General features: G+C 49.8%; 1 protein-coding gene across 5 annotated transcripts in view; it reads left to right on the top strand.

Moving 5' to 3' along the window:
- Window positions 1–18,637, top strand: part of LOC139276259 (E3 ubiquitin-protein ligase Midline-1) — a 329,304-nt gene extending 310,667 nt beyond the window's left edge. For all 5 annotated transcript variants that reach the window (XM_070893986.1, XM_070893985.1, XM_070893989.1 and 2 more), the window contains exons 9-11: window positions 8,955–9,162; window positions 13,710–14,049; window positions 17,571–18,637. In XM_070893986.1, coding sequence (XP_070750087.1) covers window positions 8,955–9,162; window positions 13,710–14,049; window positions 17,571–17,585 — 563 coding nt within the window. In that variant the 3' untranslated portion in view covers window positions 17,586–18,637. The remainder of the gene's footprint in view (window positions 1–8,954; window positions 9,163–13,709; window positions 14,050–17,570) is intronic.
- Window positions 18,638–20,547: the final 1,910 nt, after the last annotated feature.

Below are 20,547 nucleotides of genomic sequence, written 5' to 3' on the forward strand. Positions count from 1 at the left end.
TCTTAATGTCCAAAGAACAGGAGATGCTTAAATGGCAGAAGTGATCGCGAGACAATAGGAGGCATGATGAAATAAATCAAAGAAATAAAAGAAATGAGACAGAGGGAACGCGCGAATGTATGAATGTTCTTATGTTGACGAAAATTGTGTCATCGGATACTAATATTTAGAGCAATGTTTTAAAATTCCTCTACGTTATTTTAGCCTAGGTGAAAAGCTGGAAAGAACTTGCAATTATATAGCACCTTTCACAATCTCAGGATGTCCTGATGTACATTTTTTGAAGTGTAGTCATTGATGTAATGAAGGAAACGGAACAGACAATTTCCACACGGCAAGGTCCTACAAGCAGCAATAAGATAATGACCAGCTAATCGGGGGCGGCGAGGGGGAGGGGGAAAACTGTTACAGAGCAAGGGGGAGGGCAAACTATCACACGGGGGGAGGGGCAAACTGTCACATGGGGGGAGGGGCAAACTGTCACATGGGGGGAGGGGTAAACTGTCACACGGGGGAGGGGGCAAACTGCCAAACGGGTGAGGGGCAAACTGTCACACGGGGGAGGGGTCAAACTGTCACACGGGGGAGGGGGAAAACTGTCACACAGGGGAGGGGCAAACTGTCACACGGGGGAGGGGGGAAACTGTCACACGGGGGGAGGGGGGAAACTGTCACACGGGGGGAGGGGCAAACTGTCACACGGGGGGAGGGGCAAACTGTCACACGGGGGGAGGGGGGAAACTGTCACACGGGGGGAGGGGGCAAACTGTCACACGGGGGGAGGGGCAAACTGTCACACGGGGGAGGGGGGAAACTGTCACACGGGGGGAGGGGGGAAACTGTCACACGGGGGGAGGGGGGAAACTGTCACACGGGGGGAGGGGCAAACTATCACACGGGGGAGGGGGCAAACTGTCACATGGGGGAGGGGCAAACAGTCACATGGGGAGGGGCAAACTGCCACATGGGGGAGGGGCAAACAGTAACATGGGGGGCCAACTGTTACACGGGGGGGAGCAAACTGTCACACTGGGGGAAAACTGTGACATGGGGGGAGGGGGCAAACTCACACGGGGGGAGAGGGAAAACTGTCACACGGGGGAGGGGCAAACTGTCACACGGGGGAGGGGGCAAACTGTCACACGGGGGAGGGATCAAACTGTCACACGGGGGAGGGGCAAGGGAGGGGGAAAACTGTCACACGGGGGGAGGGGCAAAATGTCACCCGGGGGAGGGGGCAAACTGTCACACGGGGGAGGGATCAAACTGTCACACGGGGGAGGGGCAAGGGAGGGGGAAAACTGTCACACGGGGGGAGGGGCAAAATGTCACCCGGGGGAGGGGGGAAACTGTCACACGGGGGGAGGGGGAAAACTGTCACACGGGGGGAGGGGGCAAACTGTCACACGGGGGGAGGGGGCAAACTGTCACGCGGGGGGAGGGGGCAAACTGTCACACGCGGGAGGGGCAAACTGTCACACGGGGGGAGGGGGCAAACTGTCACACGCGGGAGGGGCAAACTGTCACACGGGGAGGGGGCAAACTGTCACACGGGGGGAGGGGCAAACTGACACATGGGGTGCAAACTGTCACACGGGGGATGGGGCAAACTGTCACACGGGGGGAGGGGCAAACTGACACATGGGGGGCTAACTGTCACACGAGGGGAGGGGCAAACTGTCACATGGTGGGAGGGGCAAACTGACACATGGGGGGCTAACTGTCACACGAGGGGAGGGGCAAACTGTCACATGGGGGGAGGGGCAAACTGACACATGGGGAGGATGCAAACTGTCACACGGGGGGAGGGGCAAACTGTCACATGGGGGAGGGGCAAACTGTCACATGGGGAGGATGCAAACTGTCACATGGGGGAGGGGGCAAACTGACACACGGGGGAGGGGGCAAACTGTCACACGGGGGGAGGGGGCAAACTGTCACACGGGGGAGGGGGCAAACTGTCACACGGGGGGAGGGGGCAAACTGTCACACGGGGGGAGGGGGCAAAGTGTCACATGGGGGGAGGGGGCAAACTGTCACACGGGGGGAGGGGGCAAACTGACACACGGGGGAGGGGGCAAACTGTCACACGGGAGGAGGGGGCAAACTGTCACACGGGGGGAGGGGGCAAAGTGTCACATGGGGGGAGGGGGCAAACGGTCACACGGGGGGAGGGGGCAAACTGTCACACGGGGGGAGGGGGCAAACTGTCACACGGGGAGAGGGGGCAAACTGTCACACGGGGAGGGGGCAAACTGACACACGGGGGAGGGGGCAAACTGTCACACGGGGAGGGGCAAACTGTCACACGGGGAGGGGGCAAACAGTCACACGGGGGGAGGGGGCAAACTGTCACACGGGGGGCAAACTCATATGGAGGGAGGGGCAAACAGACACATGGGGGAGCCAACTGTCACACGGGGGAGGGGCAAACTGTCACACAGCGGGGGCAAACTCACACAGGGGGGAGCAAACTGTCACACGGGTAGGGGCAAACTGTCACACGAGGGAGGGGGCAAACTGTCATACGGGGGAGGGGGCAAACTGTCACAGAGGGGGGCAAACTGTCACACGGGGGGAGGGGCAAACTGTCACACGGGGAGGGGCAAACTGTCACACGGAGGGAGGGGCAAACTGCCACATGGGAGAGGGGCAAACCGTCACACGGGGGAGGGGAAAACTGTCACATGGGGGGCCAACTGTCACACGGGGAAGGAGCAAACTGTCACATGGGGAAGGAGCAAACTGTCACACGGGGGAGGGGCAAACTGTTACGTGGGGCAGGGGCAATCTGTCACATGGGGGGCCAACTGTTACATGGGTGGGGCAAGCTGTCACATGGGTGAGGGGCAAACTGTCACATGGGGGCCAACTGTTACACAGGGGAGGAGCAAACTGTCACATGGGGGGCCAACTGTTACACGGGGGAGGGGCAAACTGTCACACGGTGGGAGGGGGCAAACTGTCACACGGGGGAGGGGCAAACTGTCACATGGGGTACCAACTGTTACACGGGGGGGTGCAAACTGTCACATGGGGCAGGGGCAAACTGTCACATGGGGGGCCAACTGTCACATGGGGAGGGGCAAACTGTCATATGGGGGAGGGGCAAACTGTCACATGGGGTTCCAACTGTTACACGGGGGAGGGGCAAACTGTCACATGTGGGACAAACTTTCACATGGGGGGCCAACTGCCACACGGGGAGGGGCAAACTGTCACATGGGGGCCAACTGTCCCACGAGGGAGGGACTAACTGTCCCACGGGGGAGGGGCAAACTGTCACACGGGGGAGGGGCAAACTGTCACATGGGGTACCAACTGTTACACGGGGGGGTGCAAACTGTCACATGGGGCAGGGGCAAACTGTCACATGGGGGGCCAACTGTCACATGGGGAGGGGCAAACTGTCATATGGGGGAGGGGCAAACTGTCACATAGGGTTCCAACTGTTACACGGGGGAGGGGCAAACTGTCACATGTGGGGCAAACTTTCACATGGGGGGCCAACTGCCACACGGGGAGGGGCAAACTGTCACATGGGGGCCAACTGTCCCACGAGGGAGGGACTAACTGTCCCACGGGGGAGGGGCAAACTGTCACACGGGGGAGGGGCAAACTGTCACATGGAGGGAGGGGCAAACTGTCACACGGGGGAGGGGCAAACTGTCACACGGAGGAGGGGCAAACTGTCACAGGGAGGGACCGGCAAAGTGTCACATGGGGCAGGGGCAATCTGTCACATGGGGGGCCGACTGTTACACGGGTGGGGCAAGCTGTCACATGGGGGAGGGGCAAACTGTCACATGTGGGCCAACTATTACACGGGGGAGGAGCAAACTGTCACATGGGGGGCGAACTGTTACACGGGGGAGGGGCAAACTGTCACACGGTAGGAGGGGGCAAACTGTCACACGGGGGGCTAACTATCACACGGGGAGGGGCAAACTGTCACATGGGGGAGGGGCAAACTGTCACATGGGGGACCAACTGTTACACGGGGGGCCAACTGTCACACGGGGAGGGGCAAACTGTCACATGGGGGAGGGGCAAACTGTCACATGGGGGACCAACTGTTACACGGGGGGGTGCAAACTGTCACATGGGGAGGGGCAAACTGTCACACGGGGGGCCAACTGTCACACGGAGAGGGGCAAACTGTCACATGGGGAAGGAGCAAACTGTCACATGGGGGAGGGACAAACTGTCACATGGGGAAGGAGCAAACTGTCACATGGGGGGGCAACTGTCACACGGAGGAGGGGCAAACTGTTACGTGGGGCAGGGGCAATCTGTCACATGGGGGGCCAACTGTTACATGGGTGGGGCAAGCTGTCACATGGGTGAGGGGCAAACTGTCATATGGGGGCCAACTGTTACACGGGGGAGGAGCAAACTGTCACACGGTGGGAGGGGGCAAACTGTCACACGGGGGAGGGGCAAACTGTCACATGGGGTACCAACTGTTACACGGGGGGGTGCAAACTGTCACATGGGGGCGGGACAAACTGTCACATGGGGAAGGAGCAAACTGTCACACGGGGGAGGGGCAAACTGTCACATGGGGAAGGAGCAAACTGTCACATGGGGGAGGGGCAAACTGTCACACGGGGAAGGAGCAAACTTTCACATGGGGGTCCAACTGTCACATGGGTGAGGGGCAAACTGTCACATGGGGAAGGGTCAAACTGTCACATGGGGGGCCAACTGTCACATGGGTGAGGGGCAAACTGTCACATGGGGGAGGGTCAAACTGTCACATGGGGAGGGGCAAACTGTCACATGGGGGGCCAACAGTTACACGGGGGTGGGGCAAACTGTCACATGGGGGGCCAACTGTCACACGGGGGAGAGGCAAACTGTCACACGGGGGGAGGGGCAAACTGTCACACGGGGGAAGGGGGCAAACTCACACGGGGGAGGGGCAAACTCACATGGGGGAGGGGGCAAACTGTCACATGGGGGAGTGTGCAAACTGTCACACGGGGGGAGTGGGCAAACTGTCACATGGGGGGAGGGGGCAAACTGTCACATGGGGGAGTGGGCAAACTGTCACATGGGGGGAGTGGGCAAACTGTCACATGGGGGAGGGGAAAACTGTCACACGAGGGGGGGCAAAGTGTCACACGGTGGGAGTGGGCAAACTGACACACGGGGGGAGGGGCAAACTGTCACACGAGGGTGGGCAAATTGTCACAGGGGAGGGGCAAACTGTCACATGGGGAGGGGCAAACTGTCACACGGGGGGAGGGGCAAACTGTCACACGGGTGGCAGGGGCAAACTCACACGGGGGGAGGGGCAAACTGTCACATGGGGGGAGGGGGCAAACTGTCACATGAGGAGGGGCAAACTGTCACACGGGGAGGGACAAACTGTCACATGGGGGAGGGGCAAACTGTCACATGGGGAGGGGCAAACTGTCACATGGGGAGGGGCAAACAGTAACATGGGGGGCCAACTGTTACACGGGGGGGAGAAAACTGTCACATGGGGGGAGGGGGAAAACTGTCACACGGGGAGGTGCAAACTCACACGGGGGGGGGGCAAAGTTTCACACGGGAGGGTGGGGCAAACTGTCACATACGGGGCGGGGCAAACTCATATGGAGTGAGGGGCAAACAGACACATGGGGGGCCAACTGTCACATGGAGAGAAGCAAACTGTCACATGGGGGAGGGGCAAACTGTCACATGGGGGAGGGGCAAACTGTCACATGGGGGAGGGGCAAACTGTCACATGGGGGAGGGGCAAACTGTCACAGAGCGGGGGCGGCCTTTTTAGCTGCTGCCCACAATCCACATCCAGAAGAACTCCAGCACTAAACCTTGGCCTGATTGGCCGGATTTCGCAGGGACTATGACTGTGTACGCAGTCGTAAGTGCCCCGCAAGTTCCGGGGAGCCACATGCGTTACGCTGCGAAAGCCCGGAACTTGCGGTCTGTCACTTTTCAGCGTGACAGACCATCTCTATGTGTCATCGCGGGCCGCCCCGACCTGTGTGAGAACACCACCGCAGGTCGGGGCTATAAATAGAGCTGGAGCACCGGGCCCTAGAACATCGTGGCGAAGGTGAGGCGAATGAGGGTATGGGGCCCAGAAGAGCCGAGGGTCCGGGGCAGCATAGACCTGCCCACACTGCGATATGTGCGCGCACTAGGTCCGTGCAGCAGAGCAGGTCTCCAGTTGTCCTGGTTAATCCTTGCCACTGGATAAAGGCCTAACTCTGTCAGGCCAATGTGGTGCCTGATGTGCAACATTCACCACACGGTAAAAGAAAACCCTCAACAGGAGTTCAGGACTGGACCATCGGGTCCTTCATTGAAACATCTGTGAAATCTCATGGAAGCAAGTCATCCTTGTTCGAGGGACTGCCTATGATAATGATGTGTAGGGGATGGACATTCGTTGGCTGAGAGTTGGGCTATTTGCCCAACTACTGCACAGCGAATATCCACAAAACTCTTGCGCCTGGTAAAAACAGGAGTAGGCCTTCTTTTACCAGATTAAGGGTTTCAATAAATATTGAAATTAAAATCATTTAAACATTCAAAAATCTTTAAAATTAATTTAGGTTATTTTTGGCCCCTTTTAAACTGTTTACATTTATTTCTCAAAAATTGTAAATTTTGTTTTAAATGTTTAATTAAATTGTATTTTTAATAACTTTTATGTAGTGAATAATTTTTATTTGGGTTGTGTGAAAGTGTGTTTTGAAAGTCATTTTGAAAAGGGTTGTCCCCTCTTGACAAACAAAGAGCACAATGTGGTACAAGGGCCATGAACTCCCCCTTCAATCTCATTTAAATTGCTTCCTGTAGCCTATCCGCATTGTGGGTGAGGGCACTCCTCCCTCCTCCCGGGGGAACCCCTGAAAATCTTGAAGCAATATAAGGGAGGGGGTATCAGAGAGCCAGAATCCAAGGCCGTGCTTTGCGCTTGAATCTCGGGCAAAAGTCGGCACGATACGGTTTTTTAGACAGTCGCCATCACACTTTTCTTGCTGAGAACACATCTCTCCATTAACCACCTACAACCTACGTCTTTATCACAGAATTACTCAAAGGAACTGTAGCGCTAAACCGTGACTTAGGGCTGACTGCAAAATGGGCAGAAGCTTGGCGTGGTGGGATTCAATGAAAACAGGACTGAAATCCCTAGTAACTTACCAAGAATAACCTTTGTTTTCCCAGCGTGGAGGACAAACCCTTGTGAGTTTTACAATCATTTCCTTCCAGAACAAACAACCACCTGGCAATGCGACAAATTGATATTTGTAATGGAGAGGACATGGTAGCTCAGCCCTGGGTCAAATAGGACGTCAAGGTTGGCACAATCTGGTTCAGCCTGAGTCAGTGGCCGGGGAGAGGGATGGAATCTGTGGCGAGGGAACTGAGTTCAAAGGCAGAGGCCAAAGATGATGGCTTCATCACTGCACAATTCCCAACTACCCACATTATGTGCCATTCACCCTCCCCTAGACCCCAAACAACAAAATGGTGGAATTGACTTCATCCATCTTTCCAACGATCTGAACTCATCACCTTTTCTAAGAGCCTGTTTTCAGCTCTCCTCTGGTTCGTCTGAAATAATTCATGTCCCTAGTACATGCAGCTGCCCTTCTAATTCTGTTGGACTTAAGCCAGGCCTTGTGTTCAGAGTTGGTTAAGAAAATAATAGAGTTATGCTGTTGTGTGTGAAGTGCTCGGTCCCCTTTTTAGGTCTGATTTTAACCATTCCCCGCCCAATCAACACAAGCATTCGGGCCACTGCTAAATTGGTCGGGGGCTTTCTTTAGGTGGCCCTGGTGGCCGCCTGAAATAATCACAGGTCTCATCTCAATACTGAAAAGAAAGCTCTTACGGCCATTTCAGACCTGAATTGTTAAATTCTTTTGAACTAGTCGGACGGTGTGATGCGCCAGCACCAACTGGTATTTCCAGGTTTTGTGAAGCCGAACCAGTGGTTCTTAAAGGGATTGCTGGAGGCCACTCCGAAAAGGCCCCAAAACCTTCACACTTTCTTTTTGTGGAGTTGCATGGAGCAGGCGGGCTCCTCCCATCTCTTCAAAACTGTGGGTTACTAGTGGCCCACCTTCTACTGAAGATGAGAATGTTGGTGCTGGTGGGGTGAGACGGGATGCTGTTTGGTCATTGCAGCAAACAAACCGAAGTTACTGATCATGTGGAATCTTTTGGTACATACCAAGGCTGTCGATCATGTGACCAACACAACATTCTTTCTCCAGTGAGATACGTGTGGTATATATGGACAGGGGGTCAAATTCAACTGCAACGTATAAAGCATATAAAGAAAGATTGCATTTATATAGCAGCTTTCACGTCCTCAGGACATCCCAAAGTGCTTTGCAGCCAACGAGGAACTTTAGAAAGTGCAGGCACTCTTGCAATGTAGGGAAATGCGGCAGCCAAATTGTGCACAGCAAGGTCCATACACAGCAATGAGATAATGACCAGTTAATCTGCTTTTTTTAAAGTGACATGGGGTGAGGGATAAATATTGGCCAGGACCCTCGGGAGAACTCCCCTGCTCTTCTTCAAATAGTGCCATGGGATCTTTTAAATCCACCTAAGACGACAGATGGGGCCTTGGTTCAACGTCTCATCCAAAAGACTGCACCTCCGACAGCGCAGCACTCCCTCAGCACTGCATTGGAGTGTTGGCCTAGATTTTGTACTCCAGCTTCTGGAGTGAGACATGAACCTTCTGGCTCCGAGGCGAGCAGAGAGCTGAGCCACAGCTCAAATCTGACTGCACCTGGTATTCCCAGACGGCCTCCTATCCAAGGACTCACCAAGCCTAACATTGCTTAGCTTCCGCGACCAGGCCGGATCGGCCGCGATTGGTGTGGAAGTCAGCATGGGGTGAGGAGTGAATTGGCTGCCTCTTATACGCACCAGCAGATTTATCTTGTTCTTTTTACATTCAATCCTAGGCCAGCCTTTCAAGCTGGATCCCAAATCTGCACACAAAAAGCTGAAAGTGTCTCATGACAACCTCAGTGTGGAACGGGATGAGACCACCTCGAAGAAGAGTCACACTCCGGAGCGCTTCACCAGCCAAGGGAGCTACGGGATAACTGGCAACGTGTATATCGACAGTGGTCGCCATTACTGGGAGATCCTCATTGGAGGAAGCACATGGTGAGAGCAGAAAATCCTTCGTACGTTTCCTTTGTACAATCAGTGGGCAAATAAGCTGTGCCTTGTGTTTGTTGCCCTACTAAATCTAATCACAGGTTCTACCTCACTTTCAATATGACTAATACAGGCCTTCATTGTCGCTGGGTTGCGGAACTCGCTGCCTAACACCACCACCTCCAAGTTCCCCTCCGAGTCACACACCATCCTGACTTGAACATCTATCACCATTTCTTCATTGTTGCTGCATCAAAATCCTGGAACTCCCTCCCTAACTGTGGGAGCACCTCCACCACATGGACTGCAGCAGTTCAAGAAGGCGGCTCACCACCACTTTCTCAAGGGCAGTTAAGGACGTGCAATAAATGCTGGCCTTGCCAGTGACACCCACATCCCAAGAATTGAATAATAACGAAGACGCAGGCGTGTGGGGTTGAGGTGGGCGGAAAGCGCCCAAGGTTACGTGGCACACTGAGTCCCACTGGCTGGGATGGCGTGGAGGATGGCTAGCCAGAGCGGGATTTTGGATGGCAAGGAGATGTGAGGGAGTGATCCCCGGCTGTCAGGAGGGTCTCACAATTGGGGGGGTGCGGGGGAGGTCCTTAGCAAGAAGAAAGAAAAAAAGACTTGTATTTATGTAGCGCCTTTCACGACCACCGGACATCTCAAAGTGCTTTACAGCAAATGAAGTACTATTGGAGTGTAGTCACTGTTGTAATGTAGGAAACGCAGCAGCCAATTTGCTCACAAGCAAGCTCCCACAAACAGCAATGTGATAATGACCAGATAATCTGTTTTTGTTATGTTGATTGAGGGATAAATATTGGCCAGGACACCGGGGATAACTCCCCAGCTCTTCTTCGAAATAGTGCCATGGGATCTTTTACATCCACCTGAGAGAGCAAACGGGGCCTCGGCTTGACGGCACCTCCGACAATGCAGCACTCCCTCAGTACTGCACTGGAGTGTCAGCCTAGATTTATGTACAGTGCTCAAGTTCCTGGAGTGGGACTGGAAGCCACAACCTTCTGACTCAGAGGCAAGTGCACTACCCACTGAGCCACAGCTGACAAGGACCTAAGGTTCCCTTGCATGGCTCAGAGGAGGATCCCTGCCCACAAAGAAAAGTTTGAAAACGAAATTTCTGGCAGGTGCAGGGTTCAAAGTGGAGGCCGGAGCACTGGCTCTGAATTCTGGGTTGATATCCAGTGGGATACTCACGTCCGGTGGGTGTGGGTGGTTCCTTCTCCCCCACCCATTTATCGTGTGGGTTGGGGGGCCTATAAAACTTCCCACTGTAGAGGACTAACCACCCTATTGGCTGGTATAAGGATGATTACGGCCATGGAAGGAGCTTTCATGTTCCGGCCTGTCAGGCTATTAATCACCCTGAGAGTCCTTCCACTACTTCACACAGTTCTCCAAGTGAAGAGTGAGGAGATACAAGAACAGCAACTAACTCCTCTGTGCCCCCATGCATGGATTGGGAAGCTAATTCATGACACTGAACTAATTATTCTCTCTCACAAAGCCAGCTCCTGGCCAAGTCTTCCCCTCCCTCCCTCCCTCCCTCCCTCTCCCCTTCTCATCTGAGGGCACTGCCTCATGCAGAGAACATGGGAGCTCAAATGGCCATTTTTTTTTTTCCATTTGCTGGCATCTATTCGACCACGAGGGTCTCACAGAACTCATATTATACCTTCAACTGCATCTATACACCCACTCTTTAGAGCGGGAGTCACTAGATATCACTGAGAACTGGTCCAGGGAAAGTTGAGGCCAACTGTCACGTCCAAGATTGTATTAGCTAACTCGGTCACTGGGGATTGAATCAGGTGGCTCCTGGCCTTATAGCTTAATTTTACTCCGAGCGAATAGCTGATTGGACCTGATGCACACAAAGGAGTTTGCTGAAACTAGCAGCAGATTCTGTTTACAAAACTCGTGCAGAAAATGGCTTTGAAATAACTGGAAACAGCTGCATCAATACGGCCATGATCTTTGCAACGGGGCAAGTGCCTTCGAAACGCTTTGTTCCTTCTTTCGCTTTAGCAGTGGTGAGAGCGTAGCTTTAACCTGTCGTGTGTTGTTCTGGGCAGACCCAAAGTATTGCATCAGAATTCAAACCAATCTAATCCCAAAACAAATCAGTACAAAGCCATTGTGGCAGTGTGTGAAGACAGCAGCTGGTCTCGCACAGTTCGTGGGCACCACTCTCTCTTCCTCCGACCTTGCAGCCCAACTGCCCCGGCACACACCACTCTTCCAAAGGAACCTCCAATTTGTGGATTGATGGGATATTGTTGCATATTGATATTCGAGGCTGGAAGAATTTCAAGTGGAACATTACACGTTCTACTTGAAGCCCCTGAGGCACAGAACTGTTAGGCCTCAAATGATATTGCCTCAACCTGTTCGTTGATTTTAAAACAGTCCTGGATTGTTTCTTTTATTTTGTACTTTTCCCAGAAATCGCTGTTAAGGAATGGAATATTTTCGAGTCCATTTTCGATGCCCAGTGTCAGCAGTAATCACTCCCCTGATAACCCAAAGAGTTTCTTTTATGCGATTCTTGCACTATTTCTGCTCCCATCCACTGCCGTCCCCCCCACACCCCTCCCAGTACTGGTCTGAACTCCACTTCTCCATGATGTCACTAGTCCTCACACTTCAGATAAACATTTTCAAACCAGTCACCCATGGGTGTCTGACACTGTTGTTTTAGGGCCCAGGTTCAGTATTGTTACTTATTTTCAACAACTTTGCTACACAGTTGGTTATGTAACAGCGCAGTGCTCTCCCATCTGTGTCAGGTAGTTAGGGGTTCGAACGCCACGCCAGAGACTTGAGCACATAATCCAGGCTGACACCTCCCTTAAGTTGCTCCTTAAAACCTGCTCTGTGACCCAAGGTTTGAGTCACTGCATCCTAATGCCTCCTTAGTTGGCTCGGTGTAATTTTTTGTCTGATAGTGCTCCTGTGAAGTGTCTTCGGACAATTTACTATATTGTAGGCGCTATATAAATGCAACTGATTTAAAAACATTAGAAATAGGAGCAGGAATAGGCCATACAGCCCCTCACGTCTGCTCTGCCATTCAATAAGATTCTGGCTGATCATCGACCTCAACTCGACTTTCCCGCCTGATCTCCATATCCCTTGATTCCCTTAGACTCCAAAAAGCTATCTATCTCGACCTTGAATATATTCAGAGACTCAGCATCCACGGCCCTCTGGGTCAGAGAATTGCAAAGATTCACAACCCTCTGAGTGAAGAAATTCCTCCTCATCTGTCTTAAATGGCTGACCCCTTGTCCTGACACTGTGCCCCCTAGTTCTGGACACTCCAGCCATGTCTATTTGTTGCATAGACATCCTAATTAGGCAAATCTGAAGAATTTAAAAGGATAACCTGCTGTATGCCAGTAGACATTGTGAGAGACAGCAGGTTATGACCAGCCTGCCCCTTTGCACCACACAGGGCAACGTATCCGAGGGTCATTTTACAAATTCTGATTTTTGGCCCACTGAGAGCTGGCATCCAGAAATTGGAGCTCTGGTAATTTCCCATCCATTCTTTTGAATTTCCGACAGGAATTCAACAGGAATGCTGGGCTCCGTGCCCGAATATCCTGAGGCATCGCACAGGGAGCACAACTTCATCATCTCTGCCCTCGCGTGTTTTACCGTTCACACAGGAACAGGCGGAGGCCATTCAGCCCCTCGAGCCCTTTCCACCATTCAGTTATACTATGGTGATCTATATCTTACCCCTATCCACCCACCTTGGCTCCATATCCCTTAATACCCTTTGTATAGCACAAATCTAGCGATCTCAGATTTGAAATTATTAATTGAGCCAGCATCCACTGTTTTTTGTGGGAGAGTTCTACACTTCTACCGCCCTTCTCTCCTGAATGGCCTGGCTCAGATTTTAAGATTATGACCCCTTGTCCTATACTCCACCACCAGCAGAAAACAATTCTCTCTCTCTACCCTATAAATTCCTTTCAAAATCCAAAAATCCCTAGTCAAATTGCCCCTTGACCTTCTATATTCCAGGTAATACAAGCCTAGTTTATTTAATCTCTCCTTATCATCCAATCTTTGGAGCCCTCATAATATTCTGGTGAATCTGCGCTGTATTCCTTCCAGGACCAATATATCCTTTCTAATATGCAGTGCTCAGAACTGTACACAGTACTCCAGGGCTTTGTACAGCTGTAGCAGAACCTCCTCGCCTTTCTAATCTAGCTCACTGACCTGTACCTCAGCTCAATTTACCCATCTTTGTTCCTCCTCAACACCCTTACCTAATGATGTATTTAAGGAGAAGCTGGACACGTACTTGAGGGAGAAAATAATGGAAGGATATGTTGCTAGGGTTAGCTGAAATAAGGTTGGAGGAGGCTCGTGAGGAGCATAAAGACTGGCACAGACCTGTGGGCGGAATGGCCTGTTTCTGTGCTGGACATTCTATGTAGCGTGAGGTGATGTGCATTGATACAGCACGGTGTGCAGACAGTAAAACCATTCCCTTTTTTTTCCAGGTATGCAATCGGGATTGCCTACAAGTCAGCACCGAAGCATGAGTGGATCGGGAAAAATGCCTCCTCCTGGGTTTTTTGCCGGTGTAATAATAGCTGGGTTGCGAGGCACAATAGCAAGGAGATACCTGTGGAGCCCTCACCTCACCTCCGACGGTTGGGTCTTTTGCTGGACTACGATAACGGATCTATGTCCTTCTATGATGCTGTTAACGCTCAGCACCTGTACACCTTTGACATTGCATTCGTTCAGCCTGTGTGCCCCACTTTCACTGTGTGGAATAAATCCCTCACAGTCTTAACTGGTCTTCCTATACCGGACCATCTGGATTGCACGGAACAGGTACCTTAATAAGTGTGTGGGGAAACAAGGACAGCAGCTCCTGCCTTTTCTATGGGAGTGCATCGCACAGTTGACTGGAACTGCCTTATCCAACCAAACTTCATCTCACTGTCCAGTCCCATCTGGAACTAAAACATACTTTGTGCTCCCTCCCCCCCCCCCCCCCCCTGACATCAGCCCAGTTTCTGGGTATATTTTCCTCTTTTTCTCAAACAGAGTTCATTATTTCTATTTGTGGTTGTATTTACCAGTCGCCAGTCAAGACAGCTGATTCAAGGCAGAAAATGAGAACGGAAAGCTTGCCAATCATTGCATTCCTCTGTTTTTCTCTCTTCACCTTTCTCGAGCAGCCAGATTGCACTGTGCTCTTCATAAATGGGAATAGTTAATTCATCCAAGGTGTGGAATACACAAACCCGTTCTCGGAATGGCCCATTGAGGCTTTTGTGAAACCTGTTTTGGAGACCAGGATGTGAAGTTAGATAGTTTGATGCAGTGGCACAGTTAGCCTCTTTCTGTGTTGCTTTCAGTGGTTCTATCAATGTGCAGTGTCTCACTCAAACTCGCACTCAGAGTCCTGCCCCAAACTAGCTCCTGCTGCCCTGTACCATTCTGATCCAACTCCGGCTGAAAGTGATGACTCAACCCAACTCTGATTGTCTGCTCCGGGAGTTGAGGGTTATGGGGAGCGGGCGGGGAAGTGGAGTTGAGGCCAAGATCAGATCAGCCATGATCTTATTGAATGGCGGAGCAGGCTCGAGGGGCCAAATGGCCTACTCCTGCTTCTGTTCTTATGCTCCTTCCTCCACCCCACTCCCGCTGGCTGCTCACAGGCCCCCATGGACTGCCAGCTGTTCAGCTCATTGGTTTCACTGTCGGGTTTATTTATTTCATTCATAAAAGAAACAACACTTTGAACTTCATCAGCCATATATATCCACCGTCTCCATATCTAGAGCGTGTGCAGTCAGCTGTAAGTTCATTGGCAGATGGAGTTGGGGTTTGGCTTGGGTCAGTGGACGTCGAGTGAGGTGAGATTGGCCGTGTCAGCAGTAGTCAGGCGGATGAACGTGTATATCTCCTGAATCTGCCACCTATATGTTTGAGCAGTATCAACTGTACTGTCCAAATATTTGACGTGATTAATTTCCCACACTAACTGGTAGTTCAGAACTCGCACTTTTCCCCCATTGCATCCCTGTCAAGGCTTCACCACTTTGCAATGATTCGAACTTTAACAAAGGCCTTTGTACTAATTATCAAGCCCTTCCAAAGCTTCTTTTTTTTTGCTAAATAACTTTCAGCCCTTCACAATGGGAGCAAGCCACAGGGATAAACTTTTATCTTTGCAACTCCTCGCTAGGAGCTTCAGAATGGAAAATGGATGGGCAGTCATGGGGAGGAGCGTCACCTGACCACATTCCTGACGTGCGGTCCCAGTGCACATCGCTCAGCATCAACAGCACTATAGATGGGAATCTACCCCTTAGACTAATAAAAGAGAGAGACTTGGATTTATATAGAGCCTTTCATGACCACCAAATGTCTCAAAGCGTTTTACAGCCAATGAAGTACTTTTGAAGGAATGGACTTTCTGGCCTTATTCCAGTTGCCCCACATGCACATTCCTGTTCATTTTTACACCCAGAGGAAAATATACCTGTTAATGTTCAACATGTGGCTCTAACACTCCTTTACTTTGTACTTACTCTCTAATAGGGGAATGTATAAATTATTTATATAAAAATGAATTTTTTTTGGACTAAAATTGTAGAACCCTTTTGCTTTTGCACATTCGATGTTTACTATTGTATTTATGCATAGGTGATTTGTTGGGGAAATGAAATGTATAAAAAAAAATTAAGAGAGAAACTATGAATTTCCCAACAGGGCTGTTGAGGACCTTTTATATTGATTAACAAACTGTTGTTAAGGACACAGTGTGCAGTGAATGATAAGGTTCATTTGATTTGTAAATTATCCTCCAAACAGCAATGTGCAACAGAAACCAAACTGAGCTGAACTGGCCTTAAGGAGACAACATCCACTTTATATACAACTACACACACAGGAGATGGACTTCAATGGTGTATGTGTGCAGGAGAGGGAAACTTAATGGACCTTTCATCTCCTGGAACTCTGATCCAGTCTAGATAGCTAGGTTAAAAACCTCTTCTCTTTAGTAGGACTTCAGTATTTCATCAGCCTTTCCCCAATTGCCAGTGAGTGTCGGTCATCCAGATCCAAATACCTCCAACTTAACAATAGCACTGCTTTTAAACTGTCATTTGAAACCAGTCTGTGGTGGCTTTCCTTTCTGGTTGTGGATCTTCCACAGTGTACATGGTTCCCTGCTCCTCCAGATAGATCCAGCCCTTTTACCCCATTGCCATTACAACAGCATGCCCCTTTAATATAGGGCGCCTTTAATGTAGTAAAATGTCCAGAAGTGTAATCGGACAAAAATTGACAGCGAGCTAAGAAAGGAGATATTAGGAGGGGTGGCTAAAAGTTTGGGCAAAGAGGTAGGATTTTAACCCAAACATTATCCTCGAAACACGAATAAGCACATAGCTAATTCTGGGGTCCAGCATCAACATCAAATTCAGAAGGCCTCAGCTTAGACAGACAGGAGCGAAAGGGGAAGGGACAGACAAGGTGGCCGTCAGTGACAGCATTGTGATGTGAAAAGGCTCATTACATGAGAAAAAGACAAAAATATAATAAGAATGAAAAGAAAGCCTTCAATAGTAGTGTTCTTTCATGAAACTGTAAGTTGGTTCAAATAATTGCTATTGGGGCATTTGTATTACTGGATTACTGCGGACAGGTTTTCGGGCTCCGCACCTCAGGAGGAATATACTGGCCTCGGAGTGGGTGCAGCGCAGGTTCACCAGCATTATACCGGGGCTAAAGGGGTTCCGTTCTGAGGACAGGCTGCATAAACCTGGCTTGTATTCCCTAGAGTTTTGAAGATTGAGGATGATCTAAACCGAGGAATTTAAAATAATAAAGGGATTCAATAAAATAGATGTAGAGAACCTATTTCTTCTGGTGGGGAATCCAGAATAAACGGACATGATCTTAAAATTAGAGCCAGGCCATTTAGAGGTGAAATCAGGAAGTGCATTTTAATTCCTAGGGTAGTAAAAATCCAGAACTCTTTCACCCAAAAGGCTGTGGATGCTAGAGGGTCAATTGCATTTTTTAAGTCTGAAATTAATAGATCTTTGTTGGGTCAGGGTATCAAGGGATATGGAACCAAGGCAGATAAATGGACCTAAGATACAGATCGGCCAGGATCTGATAGCATGGCAGAGCAGGCCTCCTCCTGTTCCTATGTTCATTTATTACTGAATATATTATTGCAGCACCTCATTGAACATCAAAAGGATAAAGTGCGTAAACCATTCAGTTGGGGTTTAATAGGGATATTGTCTCCTTAAAGTTCCCATCAGCCTTAAATCAGTCCATGGTTCATGTTAGAATTTTATGTGTAGTTTATTTTTCTCTTCATTTAGGAATTTTTGAAATGAGCCAGTTCAGAAATGGAATACGAATGCTGCATGAAAATACAGTAACTCTCGTTGCAGAATTGAGCACATGTCTGTGCCTTATGTGTGTCTCTGTTTCAAGAGCAGCTGCAAGAACCTGTTGATTATTCCCGTAACACTGAGACTGTTAATGGACCAAGGACGCTGGTCCTAGCACAAAGGTACTAGATTCCAAGCGGAATTGCGGCATGGTCGGGTTAGGAGCTGGGACAGCACACGAGGAATTCTGTGGAGTTATTAGAGAAATGTATTGATGTCAGTGTTGCACAGAGAACAGTTTTTTAAAAGCTGCGCATCTACCGTTGAATGTTGGCAAGATTTCGAAGGAAGTGATTCTTTACCGATTGATTCTTGGAAGTGACGCGGGATCAAAAATAAGGCTGCCTGGACTCCAAGAACTCCGTTACTTTGGAAACTGGTGTTACAAAGGCAAGACAAATGGACTTTCAAATATCCAGTCCCAAATCCCGCATGTAATTGAACACCTGGGAACGAATCCAAGGTGCACTGTGGCATGCTGGGATGGCAATACCAGCCATGGAAACAGGTAACACAATAGTTAACAGACTGCATGCGTCACAATGACTGCTATGGAACTATGTCGGTCGCTGGCGTAAAGGTGTAATTATCCGCAGCTACCACCAATTGAACCTCTGATGGAAAGTAAACTGGAGCGGCGAGCTCGTGCAAGAGATGGACTATGAAATTGGCCGTTCAGTGTGAGCCAACACAACCCTCCCTGTGGACTGCTAGTTATTATTGTGCTCGGTAATTAAGTCGGCATTTGGACAATTACATTATGCTCAACTGTCTCGGCTGCTCCTCGTCACCTTCTTTTCAACAGCATGGACACCGTGTGCAGTAGCTGGAGGGGCATTTCCATGTATTAATGTCGACAGATTTGCTCACCCCCAGCTATTGATTTTGTTTTTGTTCTTTATGATTTTTATGAAGCAGCCTGTTCTTAAAAAAATATTTTGCAGTACTGAATTCAATGCCTGATTCCGGAATAAAAGACTATTCACGTCAAGCCAGATTTATTGTGTTGTCTTTTGATTATCAACAGCAACCCAGGATAGGATTAGTATTAGAGGGGGAGGTTTATGAATTTCCTGAATTGGTGTCAGTGTTGGTAGCACTCTTGCCTCCGAGTCAGAAGATGGTGGGTTCAAGTCCCACTCAAGAAATTTGAGCATATAATCCAGGCTGGCACTCCAGTGCAGTACTGAGAATGAGACACTAAACCATGGCACTATTTTGAAGAAGAGCAGGGGAGTTCTCCCCTGTGTCTTGGGCAACATTTATCCCTCAACCAGCATCACCAAAACAAATTATCTGGTCATTATCTCATTGCTGTTTGTGGGACCTTGCTGGGCTGCCATGTTTCCTAACTTACAACAGTGGTTACGCTTCAAAAGTACTTCATTGGCTGCAAAGTGCTTTGGGAGGTCCTGAGGTTATGAAATGCATGTTCTTTCTTTCCTCACAGAGCACTCTTTGTGTCGATTGCAGAAACCTTTTTTTATGTACCTATCGCCTGATTTCAGCATAATGGTTATCTGATACCTGTCCAGTGGCAAAATAGACCTACCTACCTAATCTTGCAGAAATTCCACCCTATCTGATTGCCAACACATACACACATACTTGGGACTCGGGTTGGAATGCCGGCTGACTTGTCACAGTAGAAAGTGCCTGGGCTGAGGCTAATTAATCTTTTTTCTTGCCTTTGACAAATGTTTCTGCAAATCGGTATAGTTTACTCTGTCGCTAACAAGGTTCAGTTTGTCTCGTGGGCGTGGTTGAAGAATGTTATTTCTGGGTGGCCCAGCCTATGTGTTTGTTGGAAATGAAGCACTGTCATTTTTCTGTATAACATTTTAGAATAACTTCCTGTGTTTTCATATTTAGAGTAGTTTGCAACAGGTGATAGGGAATGCCATTTAAAAAAAAAAATAATTCTCAGGATGTGGATATGCTGATGAGGCCGACATTTATTGCCCATCCCTAGTTGCCCCAAGAATGCTGCCTTCTTGAATCGCTGGTAGCAGTTTTTGATGCAACTGAGTGGCTTGTTAGGCCACTTCAGGGGAGGCTAAAAGTCAACCACATTGGCACCAGACCAGGTAAGGATGGCCGGATTCCTTCCCTAAATAACATTCGTGAACCAGTTGGGTTTTTAGCAACAATCTGACAGCTTCATGGTCACTTTTACTGAAACCAGCTTTTTATTTCCAGAATCTTCAAACTGAATTCAAATTCTCAAACTGCCATGGTGGGATTTGAACTCGCGTTCACTCGGTTACCATAACTTAGCAGTCCAGTAATATGGTGACTCCACGAGCGGAACCGTTTAATATGTTTGTAATACGTTTCCTCCGGGAGCACTAATGAGATGACCTGGGCAAGATGTGCTTGTATTTCATCTCAAAGTAACAGGAGCACCAAGCCAGCTCAGCCATTTTGTTGATCATGGTAGCTCTGGCACAAGTTTCCTGGAGCTGGAGTGAGCAGTTGCGCCAGGGGGAAGGTCTCGGAAAATGGTCCGGTTCCTGGCCGTGCCGGGATTCTGTCTCGTTTCCACTGGATCTGGAAATTCTGCTCGAAGGACACACAAGTGGATCTCCTTCTGACCCGCCCCCCCCTCCCCCCCACACACACACACATCAGGCACGTGTCCCGAGGGAGTCTCCGTGCTTCCCCGGGAAATTCCTTCATTAACAACCCAGAAAGATCTCAGCAGAATTGTTTAACATGATGATTGGGATGCACGAAGTACTTTGAATTCACCGCACTTATGTTGGGCTCTTTCCCTTTGCAAGAGCTAATCAATTTACATTGCATTTTAATTTACTCTGCTGATGTAAATGGTCATTCTCTTGAAAACCCCTTTGGCAGTAATGGAGAATTGAACTAGGTGGAACGTAGGGAAGTTAATTGAAAG

This window comes from Pristiophorus japonicus, chromosome 11 (assembly GCF_044704955.1).
Source record: "Pristiophorus japonicus isolate sPriJap1 chromosome 11, sPriJap1.hap1, whole genome shotgun sequence".
Taxonomy (NCBI): domain Eukaryota; kingdom Metazoa; phylum Chordata; class Chondrichthyes; family Pristiophoridae; genus Pristiophorus; species Pristiophorus japonicus.